The sequence below is a fragment of the Cuculus canorus genome, chromosome 12, assembly GCF_017976375.1.
Source record: "Cuculus canorus isolate bCucCan1 chromosome 12, bCucCan1.pri, whole genome shotgun sequence".
NCBI classification, from domain to species: domain Eukaryota; kingdom Metazoa; phylum Chordata; class Aves; order Cuculiformes; family Cuculidae; genus Cuculus; species Cuculus canorus.
In genome coordinates, this window is record NC_071412.1 from 4,914,013 (window position 1) to 4,928,778 (window position 14,766).

Below are 14,766 nucleotides of genomic sequence, written 5' to 3' on the forward strand. Positions count from 1 at the left end.
TTCCAGAGCACACCATTAACACAATGCAGTCAATGCATGTGGGTGAATTCAATCAGAAGCTGTTAGAAGCCAGCACTCAATTTAAAAAGAAGCAAGGAAAAGGTACAATTGACATTTGGTGGCTGTTCGATGACGGAGGTAAGGAATGTGACGAAAAATCTCAGGGAGGGAGATTTCTGTGTTACCAAATACAAAAACGGACTTGGGAACTTGCACAAGACAGTTTTAAGACTATGTAGTCACTTTTCTGTCTGGCTTAAAATGTTTCAAGGTTAATTTACATCACACCCTGAAGACATCAAGGATGGAAATTTTACCACACAATGTACTAATTTGATCTTTCTGCAATTTTGTATGTTCTTCTAGGTCTAACAATCCTCATTCCTTACATTCTAACTATAAGGAAGAAGTGGAAAAATTGCAAATTAAGGATCTTCACTGGAGGAAAAGTCAACAGGATTGAAGAAGAAAAACTAGTGTAAATATGACTATATTTGTCTCACTGTTTAAAGAGTTTGAGCTGATACTGAATATAATTCATGTACAACAGGAAGCTGGGAATTCCTCAGCACAACTGCCTTGTTGTATGATGGGCAACATGAAAAAAAGAAACGTACTTGATAGAAAAGTTTTGAGCTTATGGCATAGCCCTCAAGGCTCAGTGTAAGTGGTGATTACCAAATGAAACTCACATCCAGCATTTTTTCTCATTAATAACTCATATTCCCTACACTAAGAAGAGCAGCCTGTGCTCTGTAATAAGAATATAATTAGTTTTACGGGATTTACATGAAATTGTCCAGTTAAGAGTAAGCGTAATTGCATATGAAGCTTCTCATATGCAAATACTATAGACACATCTCACATAAATGTGATTAACCATGGTAAAATGTAAAGAAATTAAAGAGCAAGTTAATCAACTTTAAGACCAAGTTGACTTGACTTAGCTTTTGAAAGAAATTCTAGAATTCATAAGCATCATTTGCCTTCAAGCAAATGAAAGGTACTAATAAAAACTTATTATCATCATTACTGCACATAGGACCTTTCCTACTAAAGCACTTTAGACACAGCCACTTCACCACCAGTGGAAGCAGCCAATTTGGAATGGAAGTCAGTAGCTGCTTAACAAAGGGAGCAGCAGCACTACGTAGTTCGTTAAAACCAACATAGCTAACCAAATCTCCAATGGAAAACAAGCAAGATGGATACAAAGACAGGCATTAAAGTTTAGCCAGCATCACTTGGATTACAACACATTGCCTCTGAAAGACAGCTGCTGCCAGGCTGTTCTGTTATGGTTTTGCTTTCATATAAAACAACTTTACCCCCTGGTGGTTCTGTCAGTCATAAGGATTACCCTAAAGCTAACATATTTCTACAGAAGAGATTCACAAGTATTTGTACAGACTATTCTGTAAGCCTTACACCCGCTCAAGGGCCTCCAGGGAAGTATTCTCAGCTCTCTGTCCAGAGTCTGCCCAAGACTGGCTATTAACGACCACCACTGGCTCCTCAAGTCAGCAGACTTCATTGAGAGCAAGGGGGAGGTTCTGACATCAAATGAGATTTGTCAAAACATGACAGATCTTCACAAGGCAATTCTGGCACCTGTATCCACTGCTCGTCCTACAAAAGCCAGAGTGAAGAGCACGGTCAGTACAGTTGAAAATTACTCAGTTTGTCAAGAGGAAAACAATATGTGTTTATATTCCTACCTAAACACTAACTTTCTTCACCAGTATATTCTACCCACGACACACACAAGCCTTCAAAGAGACAAATCTGGAGGCTGGGTGGCTATTCCATTCCCTAGGTAGATCTAATACAACAACATCCAAGTACATCATCCACTGTATTTAAAATTCAGAAATTCAATTTCTCTGGACATCTAACAACTTGTGGTTCCTCAAATATTGAAACTTTTTCACAGAAGCTGAGCTTTTGCTCTTTTTCGTGTTCAAAACAAGGATTGCTCCAAGTGACATCAAGATTTCTATAAGCAGTACGCACTTATTACCTAAGAGAAGAACAAGCAAATTCTCAGGTCACAAGCAAATATGTATTTCTATCATGGTTTACTCCTAAGAACTTTCTGACCTCTTCAAATTCCAAAGCTTACATACTAAAAAAAATTAAAAAGGAAAAGGAATGGGAGGAGGGAAGATGCAAGTTCCCACTGATGCTTCACCCAAAGGCAAAACTGGCCTAACTACACCTCTCTAATCTTAGCACAGACACACACAAAGAAGTAAATTATTCCTCCTGCCAACTGGAGCTGAAAAGCAAAGCATTGTCTTTTATGAAAATATGTAAAGAAAACATGTGAATGGATCGATATAAATTCATAAATGAAAAAGATTCAAGTATTGCAGTATTTTACACACTCCATGCACAGAGTTTTGATAATAACAGAATAACAGAAACCTTCTCCAAGTATCGGACAATTCTGTCCTACTGTATTTTGAATATTTTGTCTTTATAATTCAAGCCTTTGCAAATACAGAGTACTATTTTTTTCCCCAAAATGTAAACACCTTTCCCTCTGTCTGCTATTAATTTTCCTTTTTTGTGGTTTTCATCAATCATCAGTTAAATGATCATACTACAGCAATCACATCAATCCAGTTCTGTAATTGGAAACTGAAACATTACAGCATTTAAAGTAATTTGTCATATAGTTAAAGATAATGAGACAACTGTGTTTCATATCTTAACTCATTTATAAGTGCTCTTTGATGCAAGGCACTCAAATAGAGTGATAAAATATTCTCTGTTTTGTTTTCAGGATGGCTTCACTTCTGAGCAAATTCAGAATAAAATTTGCTGATATTAATATCATTTGTGATATCAATATAAAGCCCAACAAAGAGAGGTAAGAAACATTATCCAAACCCATTACTTAGCAGGAGGCCTTTATCAGGAGCTTGTTTCTTTTATGTTTAGCATTAAAAAAAACCAAAACACACCACAAAGTATAACACCATCACTTTATAGCAATCATTTTCCAGTACCTGAAGCGGGAAAATGAACCTTTTAACAATCACTACTGAAAGGGTCAAAACTAGAGGAAGCCTTTTTCTTTATGTTGTAAGAATAAGACTAATGAGACACCATACTTATGAACCACTAAATTTAATAGGCATTTTATGATGGCTTTTCATATCTACATAGGTTGCAATAGTCATCACTTCATATTATTCAGTCACAGGTCTCTTGTACATTCACCATCTCTGCCAACTCAGCTGTCTGCGTTTCACTATGAATTCATAAAGTTAACATTTTTCTGGCCAAACATAAGCATACTTACCCTTTCCCAGAAGGAAAATGTTATAATACTTCCTTATCACTCAAATGTAATGAATGTTTAATGTTTTTTAAAAATTAACTTATCTACAGAATTAATGTTCATATGCAGATGTTACGGAGCTGGTAAAACTGCACTCAGGAAGCTCCACCTTTCTTCTTCTGCTTTACATAGACAAAAGTAGTTTGCTCAGAGAATAACTGAATCCTAACTTCATTCACAATATTGTTCTTGGTCTTAACGATCTTCTGAAAATACTCTCACCCTGTTATGCTCTCTTCCATCCCATCCCTTCTTGATCATACTCACTTCTTGACAGGTCTATAGCTATTCTATAATCAAAGGGTTCCTCTTCCCCACTCAAAGCCTCTCCTGTGAGTTCAGCTGCAATCCCAGGTTAGTCTCTTAAGCCTTCTATGTCTAGTTTCTACACATGCACATAACTTTGCAAAAACAATATTAGATTTACCAGTGTTAATACAATGCATTGGAGATTTTTACTTAGGAAACACAATTAAGGAATATAAAGGTTATATTACTAGATATCTAAAGTTATTTATTAGTGCCCTCTGATCTCTCAGTTAATATTTTGTAATTATATAAAAGAACTGGGCAGAATACTTCTTTTTTCCAGTATTATGCAGTGATTTTACTTAAATAAAAGCTATAAAAAGAATCATATCTGTCATTAACATAAAAACCAAACACATTTGCTGCATCAGCACTATCTGAACAGAACAAGTGAATATTGTGCCAGGCACTTGCTACACCACTGTATCTCTCTCCCAGCTGGCATCCCATTTATTTCACTAATAATTAGAGGATTATCACTATTTTACATACTGAAACAGACACTAAGGATGTTTACATACTCTGGCAATTTAGCAACAGCAATATTAAATGCTGCATGTCATAGCCTTTAACCCATCTCTTACCCTTCTGGCCACGCAGCATAAGTCCAGCCTGTGCCCAGCCTCCTGTTTCACTGCTCAGTGAGGGTTCTCAGCATAAAGTACTCATAAAACCAAATAATAATACATAAAAACTCCCTGAGGTCTCTGCGGGATGACAGAAGCTTTCGACAAAGGGGCACGCAGGGAAGTACAGAAGGATGATAGCTTCTCCCGACAATGACAGTCAAAAGGTCCAAAAACCAAACTGAAATTGAGAGAGAAAATCTGTGGAAAAGTGAATACAAATCTCATTCCCCATGCAGCAAAGAAACTACAGCCATTCCCTTTACCCCCTTACTGCAGGAGTTTTAGATCACCCGTTTCTCCATTTTATTAGAAGTGTAACACTAAAACTGTACCAGTCAGGTGATTGTCCCAGTTAAAGCTAAAACCATAATGAAAGCTCAGTATATATGAGGAGACCCATATTCATTGTTAACATTAGTAACTAGTATAATGTAGTTTGGAATTACTTGGAGGCATTCAAGGCCGGGTTGGATGGAGCTTTGAGCAACCTGATCAAGTTGAAGGTGTTCCTTCCCATTCCAGGGGGTTGGAACTAGATGATCTTCAAGGTCCCTTCTGATCCAAACCATTCTATGAACTCATTTTTGCTACAACCAGGAATATGCAGAAAATTCCCTGCAACTCCAATAGGCCAAACGCAGTGTTTACTGCTCCTCAAATAAACTTTTAATTCTCCTCAAAGAACCCAAACATATTGAAGTGGCACAGATATAATTTGGGGCACAAGGTGGCAAAGAATAGTGAAAAGTTTTGAATGTTTTTTCAGCTACAATTCTAGCAGCGGGTCCTGCCATACACAGTGTCTGTGAAATAAGTTAGTGGGTTGGTACTCTGCAGCAAGGCCTCCTTTGTAATTCCCATTTCAGCTGGAAATTCTTTGAAGAGATGATTGAACCATATCGCCTCCATGAAAGCTGCAAAGATATAACAACTGCTGAGAAATTAAAGCGGGAGACTCCATGGAAAATTACAGATGCAGAGCTAGAAGCATTCAAGGAGAAGGTAAAGCCTTGCCTACCTTTTTATTATACATCTGTACCTTTTCTTGCACTCCAGATGTTTGAAGCGATTAGTAAGAAAATGTGAAATACCAGATACAGAATCAAAAACATGACATGTACAAACCTGGTTTTGATATTTACAAATTGGATTTATATAGTAAACACTGCAGAGGTGTGTTATGATTGCATTATTCAGCACTCTGTAAGACCTTGGCATGTTTAGACAGTATTTACCAGGCTGAGCAGAAGCTCTGCCCACACCAGAGCCAGTGTGATGAAAACCACCTCTGAACCAAAAGCCACAGAGTACTGTGCTGAGCCTGAGCTAATAAGATCTCCGTGGAGGTTTATTAAATGGCTCCACTGTTTTTAGAGCTTGAACCTCCTAAAAAGAGTGCAGCACCATTTTCAGAAATCCAGAAGTGACTCCAGACCCTACAACTGACTTTAGGAATTTTCCCAAAGGCAAGATTTAACATGGATTCTTACTGCAAAGGCAGAGTGAAGGCTAAACTTACCAACAACACAGGAGCCCTCCCATGGATCAGAGACACTAAGGCTGATGTTGGCTGATCCACTGGGTGAATGAAAGCCAGGCTGCTCTTTATTTTGTTGGAACATACCTTTTTATCAATGAACTGCCAGGCTTCATCAGGCCAGTGCCAAAAGGATACCGCAAACCCTTCCATCCTTAAGAGACAAGTTCTCCCGTTACTTACAGAGAATTGATCTAGCAATCTTATTTATGGTTCCTGTTGGATTAACCTTAGTGCACTGAGAGTTTAGTTATCTCCACTTTATGGTGTTGGTAACTTTCTCAGCAGAGCAAGGATTGGGAGTCTGTGCTCAGAGCTGTCAGAGGTCACAGCCTGACTTATTAACATAAGCTGAAATCAATGGTGATAACACACTACACTGCAGCAGTCAGGAAGCAGACTGACTGTTCACTGTATTACTCTCTTCATAGATATGATAACCAGCATAAAGTTATGACGGTCAGCTGTGGGCAGAAACCTTCTGAAGTATTCCTTGCATAAATCATCAAAACTTGGGGGTCAAAGCCCTTATAACATCTCAATATAAAAGACAAAGGGTATATAATCCCAGATACACACACTTGTGTGCAGAACCAGTGAGGGTACAACAGGAAAAAAAATGGTGATTAGGCTTGGTCTTGTCTAGGTCACCAACTAAAGAACCAGGGGAAAAAAAACTCATAGGTTGAAAGCAGTTAGCAATATAAAAATGCCAAATCTCTCTGTAAAATAAGAACTGCAACAAAAACTTTAGCTTACACACTGGGAAAGACATGCCCCTTATCTTCAGAAGTAAGGCAGTTCTGGGAATTTTATGGAGGACGTTAGAACACATTTAAAATTCAAGAGAGAAAAACCTGGCAGTGCAGATAAAGGGTGATGTTAGAGGATGACTCTCATGAGATAACAACTAGCTAAATTATGAGGATTCTCTCTTATATAACATGTGTAAAAGAACAGCAAAATTTCTGTAGAGAAGGAAAATTTAAGTTCTGAATGGAGAAAAAAACAGCTTTTTACCTACTCCAGGGAAAGGAAGAATAATTTATCAGACCAGTTAAGATGCATCTGTCTCCCCTGCTGCAATCTCCCTGTACACAAACCTGTCCTGGTCTCTTGTTCCCTACGACTTGTGTTAAGTTATAGAAGCTTTGAGGGCCTGAGCCTGACCAGAAAGTAATCTTGAGCGAATCTCCAAGTGACAGCCATTTATGCAATCTGTAAAAGTTCATACTAATAAGAAAGCAGCCAAGTCTTACTCCAGACTCCTGGTCTTTTGTTTAAAAGGTGAATTTTTGGCAAGGTGCTCGTTTACACATGGATATTCAGCCCTACTGGCACGGCAGCGGGACATATAAAATAAATTAATTAATACATTAATCACCAACAAACAATAGCACTAAGGGGTTTCTGCACACTTCCCAAACACCTATACTCCATACCCAAAGAAATACTTAAAAACTATGTCAGGTATTGTGTCAGTACAAAAATAATACCTATCCCCAGGAAATCTCACCATGGTGAACAGTGCTGGCCCCAGGTAACTATAGTCAAAGAGCATGGCTTAGCCTCACATTTTGCCATCTCTGTCGCTCTGAACCACAGAGCAGATCTGGCCTTCAATGCTGCCAAAGCAACAGCAGCAAATCCTGTGGGCAACAGGTAGTGTAGAAGTCCATAAAGAACCAGAACTGAGCATCACTGAGCTAATCGATTTTTTTCTTTTACCTTTGTTTTAATCAGAGTTACCGCCAAGTCCGTCTGAATGAACTCTTACAAGAGCATTCGAGGGCAGCTAACCTCATCGTCCTGTGAGTTGCAAGATTGTGGTTCTAATTTAAGAGAATAATCTAATGTGTAAAAGGATTCTGAACTAGAGCAACAGAAACACTTGTGTTTCATTCATTGAGGGCAGAAATAATCCCTTAAGTACCTTTTGAAGGACTTGCATCTGGACTGACAGTTCTCTGAGACTACACTGAATATGAATCTTTTCTAGTAATTCTTCATAGCTTAAAACAAAGTTCTACTCACAAAAATGTGTTAAAAATGTAATCTTCATGTCCAAATCTACATGTTGAGTATTACATCTGCTTACTCAACTGCAGAGAACATACATTTTCCTTTCTTTTCCCACAACTATTAACAACACTAAGTTAGAAAAGCTATTCTCTTGGTTTGCACACAACAAATGGAGTTGTCAGCCAAGATGTACTTGGAACTATGTGAAACTGAATAACGATGCATTTGTGTAAGAAAAAGAGGCCACCGGTAAAATTAAAAAAAGAAGTGGCCGCTTTCATAATAAATTTTTAGTTAGAGCCACATTTTCATATACAACTTCAATAAATTAATTAGTACTTGTGATCCGCAGAAAAATCTCTTTAGCTTTATTAATCAAAAAGAGGCTAATCAGGTAATGTTTACCATAACTGACCTATACTTTAATGCTCCTATTTAGCGGTAATACACATCAGAAAATAAGCTGATGGACTGCAAAACTGTGCATGTATTCTATTTTCATTCTTTTAAAAAAATCATTTCTGTGGGTTTTATGACCCTAAAAATGCTTCTTTACCAGTTTAAGGTAACAATCACAAGCATCCCATGTCCAGTACTATTCATGCTAATGGCACTAACCAGGTGAGCAAGAGTTTACAAGAAGGCTTAATGGCAGCTTTGTGCTTTATAAGATTAAAACAATCACAGTCTAATTATGAAAATTCAGAGTTGTATATGAACAGCTAATGTTTTCTACTTAATATTTAGTGGGATGCGTATTATCAGGTATACCTCCATTTTCATAATGTTAATTTTATTTTTCTCTCTGTTTAAACAGGAGCCTCCCCGTGGCAAGGAAAGGAGTAGTGTCCGATTACCTGTATATGGCTTGGCTAGAAATTCTCTCCAAGAATCTTCCTCCAGTCTTAATGGTCAGGGGCAACCACAAAAATGTACTTACTTTCTATTCTTAGAAAAAGATCAGTGCCTAGAATATCCCTTCCTTGATTTCAACAAGTACATATTTCAATGGCAGTGATTTATGACAGACAAATTTATCTATCACAGACCTAAAATTTAACTAATTGACAGAAAAATTGACAAAAATCCAAAGCAACACAGTGAGGAATTAGCCAATAAAAATGTGAATGGTCCTTGCTGATGTTACACTTCAGTACAGGCAAAAGGAAGAAAATGTACCTATATATATATATGTATGTATCTATCTCACATGAGATGGCAAATATTTTGAACGCACAAAGAAGAAACTCCACTGATTTTATAAGGTTTCTAAAATGCTTTAAACATTTATCTTAGAAAGCCAAAATTAACATCTACAATACAAAAAAGCATTAAATCTAGAAGTAAATACTTATCTCAAATTCTCTCAAATTCAGCTGTTGTAGTTGCTAATAGACACAGAGAAGGATTAAAATCAAATGCGACAACTTGGGAGAGAGTTAAAAACCTGCACCCATCAGGTTAAAGCCATAAACTGATACAGTGCAAGCAGAATACCTGTGATGCTGTTTAATTGTAATATTGCCTAAATATATGCCTACAGCAGGTGCTTTTACTTAAATTGTTCTGCTAATTTATATTAATTCAAATGCTAATTAATTGAAAAACAAAAAAGTTATATATATAAAAGATAGACTTGATATATATATATGTACTTGATATATATGACAAGACTTGATAATGAATTTTCAAGTTCTGAACACAGAATGGAATGTAGGATTGCAATAATTAAATGTGGCAAGTAAATTTGACAAATAAATTAGTAAAATACTAAACATTCTGACAATTTTTACTATATTATGGGTTAATAGAATCTGACGTTATACTTTGGGATAAGATGTACAGTGATTTATGTGATTAGAAAACAAAATAAACTCAATTAGTTGATTTGAACACCTTATTTTTTACTTACATGAAATATTTATCTTATTTTTAGACTTTCTAAGTAATATTCATTATAAACTAACTTGAAATAAAGGAAATCCATTCAGTTGGGTAATTTCTCTACTTTCTATTCTGCAACATTATAGTACTTTATCATTTCAGCTGTCTATAAAAGCAGCCTCTCTTTTTAATGAGGGAAGCTATATCCTACACGTAAGCATTTTTAAAATTAAAGACCATTAAGAAGTACAGCTAATTTAATTACTGTAGCTCTGCAACTCCTTCACAGAGAGCAACTGAAATCTAAGACCCAGAAAAACCAGGGACCCTGAATTTCACTCGATGCTTCTTTTAAAGCAGACCTCCAATACCATCTTTGCTTGACTCATCAGACTTTAACTTGTGGAGAATCTACCACTCTATCTCAAAAATGATGAATATTTGATATTCATATTTTTTCCAAGTTCAACAGCAGCAATTCAGCAGAACATGGTAATGTAGCCCAATAATCCATGTTTTATTTCCTCCATCTATTAAAGGCAGGACATGAAATACTGATATTTTCTCATAATGTTCTTACTCCGCTCCCTCTTACACATTTACAACCAGCTTGAAGGATCACTTTGCAGTTTAACTGCATGAAACAGATATACAAGTTTCCTGGATATACTTAGCCTTTCCGCACAGCTCTGAGCAAACCAAACCAAGCCTCACATTTTGCACCTGCAAAACAGGGAGATTATTCTTATCCTTTGCAGTGATGGTACAGTGATACAGGAGCTTCTTACACACTGTCAGGTCATTCTGCCTCTGTAGAATTGCCACGGCCACCGCGCTTTCCACTTCACTTCAGACACCAATCAGGTATAATCTGCATAAGGTACCCGATCATCAGAAATAAAAAGAGTTTTTAGGAAGGCTCCACTTAGGCCTTCTGTAAGAGGGTTTCTTCTCACAACCCATGGAGGGACCTGGGGGAATTACCTGCATTAAGCCCTTTGATTACATACGCAAGTGGGGATCGTTTCCTAAATGTTCCCAAGTATTTTAATTCTCAGTCTACAGGGAACATCGACCAAAACTGATCCAGGGGACCTAATAAGATTTATTATCAGACTTATTACAAGCAGCACAAGCTCTAGATGCAACAGTGCTCACCTCTCTGAAAGTAAAGTGATATTTCCACCAATTCACAGATAATTTCAACACAGCAGCTTCCTAGAAGCTTCTGTTTCTGGTTCCTTACCACGATTTCTGAAGTGTGTACACAACCAATTTGAAAAGGATACCAATTATGGACTCTTAAACTGCAATTTCAGTTGCAAAATTTTGTTAGTCTACCTACTTCCTTTCCCATTCTATAACAGACATGTCCTCTTCTGCATACATTATGCATATAACAACTGCTGAATTTTAATCACCATGTTAATAACTGAATTCTAATAACAAGTTTGACATCTCCAGAAAAAACATGGCTCTAAAGCCGTCTAGCACATTTTGAGCATACATCACACTACCAACTCTGCAGGTTTATATAATCTAGGGTTGATTTGATCAACCATGACAAAAGCAACATAGATGGGGTGACTAGGGACATCAAAGCGCAAAAACACCGTTGTTATGAAGGAAGAGCAAAGAATATTTTGAGTTTTCCTCAGAAGTCTAAGTATCCTGCACAGCTAAGCGTGTGCCTAAGTGCCTGTTAAAATGATCCACTACTGCTCCCTGTCTCTCATCAGTGAATCTTACCTTTCATTCAAAACCTTAATGGAACTCAAGCAGGTATCAAAGGCAGCATTTCATCATAACTCAGAGAATTCATTCTCTTTTAAGTGTTTTTTACAACCACTGGCAAGTTGCCCATCTTGATCACATACCCCCAGGGCATGGTGTTCCATAATATGAATCGGTGTCCTCACCTGGTCCTCCGTCCAGAACAGCAGGCTTCTAACCTGCCTTTCACTAGATTTTTCAGTCCCCAGCAGAGATTAGTTTTTGTTTTGGGTTGGTTTTATCTTGTTTGTTAATTTTAAATCCGCAGCTCAATACTGCGAGTAGGAAAGCTACATAACCAACAAAGGCACCACGTTCTGAGGGTAAACACCTGCAACTGCTCAAGCCACACTGTGCAAAGAGGATGCTGCTATCATACCTCACCCTCAAAGGAGTTCTCCACTTACTTATCATAATCATAAGTACAAGGCTCCAACCACCTGCATAGTAAATCTCACCTGTCTTAAATTGCTGTAATTTTCATTACATCTTCGAAAAGTCTTACCAAAAGCCTTCCTGGCTATGCAAAACATGACAAGCTGCCCCTCGTTTCTGAGAAATGAGAATTTCTCAGAGAATGAGAATTTCTCAGACACTCCTCACCTTTCCTTTTTTTTTCTTCTGATTCCACATAGTGTCTCAAGATCTTCTTTAAGGCAAAAACAGTTTCAACAACTGATTAGCAGTCTACAAGTACCAAGAACCAGTAACAGGTAACATGATTAACCCTTCAGGTGCAGACGTGGGGCAAACAGCTATAGTTTTAGCTATTGCTGCATCATTTATCTCCCCATACCTGTCTGCCACCTCTTCATCGGATTTCAATAAAGCGGCAGAGGATCACTCCTGATCCTGTTCTCTCTCCCCTACTACCTGACAGTCATGTTTGTCAGAAGGACAATAAACCCTTGCAGTGCTGCAGCTGTTTGCCAAATGAGCAACTCAGCCCTAATGAGAGGTGAAGAAAATTAAAGGTTTATAACAATGTGGTTCAGTATATATCAGCCCGCTGTTTAAACATCTTTTCATTCTGGTACTTGGCTGGCACAGCCCCTTGGTAGCTGTGTAGTCCATCCAGGCTGCGTGGCCAATGCTGATGAGGGAACACTGCACACTGGCCTTGACTCTGCTACGGAAAACATAGCTATGCTAGGGCAACAACAGAAAAAAAAAAACCAAAAGATGGCAAATTTTAGCTCACATTCTCCACAAATAACAAGAGCAATAACCCACAGTCACGCCATTGCTGGAATTTCATCAGAGGAAATTCAGTTTCAGACAAAATAAAGCACTGAGGTTGTTCTGGAACAGAGTAAAAAGCAATGGCAAAATTCCACTGCCCCCCACACTGCAAAACACACGAGCACAAACAGACCTTAATTATAAATAAACACCCTCACAGCAGCCTTTTAAATTGCAAACCTTAATCACTGTGAGAGACAGCTGTTCTCAGTGAGACCGGGGTGGGGAATCCCTCTTTTAAAGCCACAATTTTCTTCTTCTAAAAATGCTCATTCCAACACCAAGACTTCAGTGAGGAGAATTTTATGGATTATTATCTCTGAAAGAAACTCTTATGTTTCTGTGCACAACAAAGCAGTCTCCACTCCTACTCTTAATCTATGTAAAAGGCAGATAATTTCAGTTTATCTCACTATTGTTTTTCAAAGTCAGGAGGAAATGCCCAAGGAGCAGCACTAATCAGTAATCAAGACTGCAGGAATGTTGACTACTTACAGAGCAAACAGCACATTCCCAGGACCAAGGCAAACTTGCCCAGCCCTAAAGTACAGCTTTTTTTTTCCCCTGGTTAAGATCTCAGGGAAAAGGTGTCAATTGGTTGAGAGCTTTCTACTTGTTAATAAGCTTAAATGAGTTCTCCTACCTATTACGGACTTTCAGGCTACCTTAGACATAGTGTAGAACCCAGCCAGGCCATTCTTCAGATCAGTCTTTTTCCACACTATAATGCAGGATGCTGTTCTAAACTCTGTAAAGTTCTCCTTGTATAAATAACCATTTATCATTAGGGATTCATTTGATACCATCTCAATTCAGAAGTCATGAAATATTCTAAGTAGCTTTTTCACATGGCTCTACGAGATATACACATTCTCATGCCAACAGCACATGCTATTAAGACAAAGTGCTGAACGGCACTAAAAGAAACCCCAAACTGGGGCATTCTTCAACATACTTTTCACAATTGGACTGCAATGTGTAGTGATGGTTTCACTGCCATCTGGCTGCATTTGAAAAATTTAACAGAGCAAGGAGACAACCATGTACGCTTTGATCTTTAAAAAAAAGGTCACAAAGAACAGTTGTTCAACAAAATTCAGACTAGCAAACAGAACTCCTACGGGCTGCAGCAATTTTGCACAATTGATCCACCAGCACAGTCAAGCCCAAACCTGGCACCCACAAACCCAACTGGTACTCCGCCCCAGCACAGAGAACTACAGGAGAATTCAGGGATGTCTTTCATAGATGGGACAGGAAAAAGAGGCCTGTGAGTATTACCATCAAAGATGGTGAGATCATGAAAGTATTCTGCTCTGACTGAGACAGAAGAAGCATTGATAGCTTTTCCTATCTACAGCCTCGACAAGGAAGGAAAGCAGCGGTTTTCCTTTCATAAAGGCAAACACTTCTCTCATTGCCAGACAAATCCTGAAGGCAGATACTGTTGAATTCTTACCAGTGGAATCCTTGCTCTCAAGACACAGTCTGAGGGAGTAGAGGTTCTGCCCAAGTTCTTGGATGCTGGCTGGAGCATCCTCAACCCCCACAGATATGAATCCTGAAAGCAAGTCCCATCCGGGTCACCAAAACAACATGGAAAGTGATGGCAAATGGAACTCTTTTAAGAGTCATTTTGGAGTTTTAGAACACAAGCATCCTTTATCAGCCCTTCTTCACAGTGAACTTTTCAACTCCTTGTGCATGCTCTTAGAGTCTTTGGGCACTTCTTCAAGGTCGCATCTGTTCTGAGCTGGTTCTTCTTCCTCTTATCATCGCACTAGTCCTTGTTATCAGGCTTAATTAGATACAGTCACATTCTTTCCCATTCTTTCTAACTGCAGCCTTGTTAAAATTCCTTATGTAAGTATCCAGGCACAGGCTAGCTAAATTATTATTCAAGCTAATCCTGTATTTTAGTTCTAAAATCACAAAAACTATACATAATATTCAAACCTATAACAGGTTAGTAACTCATAACAAATAATCTCTTCCTTCAGTTTATCACAAGGCAGTGATCC

At 38.1% G+C, this 14,766-nt stretch overlaps 1 protein-coding gene across 4 annotated transcripts in view; it reads left to right on the forward strand.

Annotated features, from left to right (window-relative positions):
* SLC12A1 (solute carrier family 12 member 1) overlaps positions 1 to 10,288 on the forward strand; it is a 53,965-nt gene extending 43,677 nt beyond the window's left edge. For all 4 annotated transcript variants that reach the window (XM_009556899.2, XM_009556900.2, XM_054077673.1 and 1 more), the window contains exons 22-27: positions 7 to 138; positions 367 to 478; positions 2,789 to 2,875; positions 5,154 to 5,289; positions 7,568 to 7,635; positions 8,664 to 10,288. In XM_009556899.2, coding sequence (XP_009555194.2) covers positions 7 to 138; positions 367 to 478; positions 2,789 to 2,875; positions 5,154 to 5,289; positions 7,568 to 7,635; positions 8,664 to 8,799 — 671 coding nt within the window. In that variant the 3' untranslated portion in view covers positions 8,800 to 10,288. The remainder of the gene's footprint in view (positions 1 to 6; positions 139 to 366; positions 479 to 2,788; positions 2,876 to 5,153; positions 5,290 to 7,567; positions 7,636 to 8,663) is intronic.
* Positions 10,289 to 14,766: the final 4,478 nt, after the last annotated feature.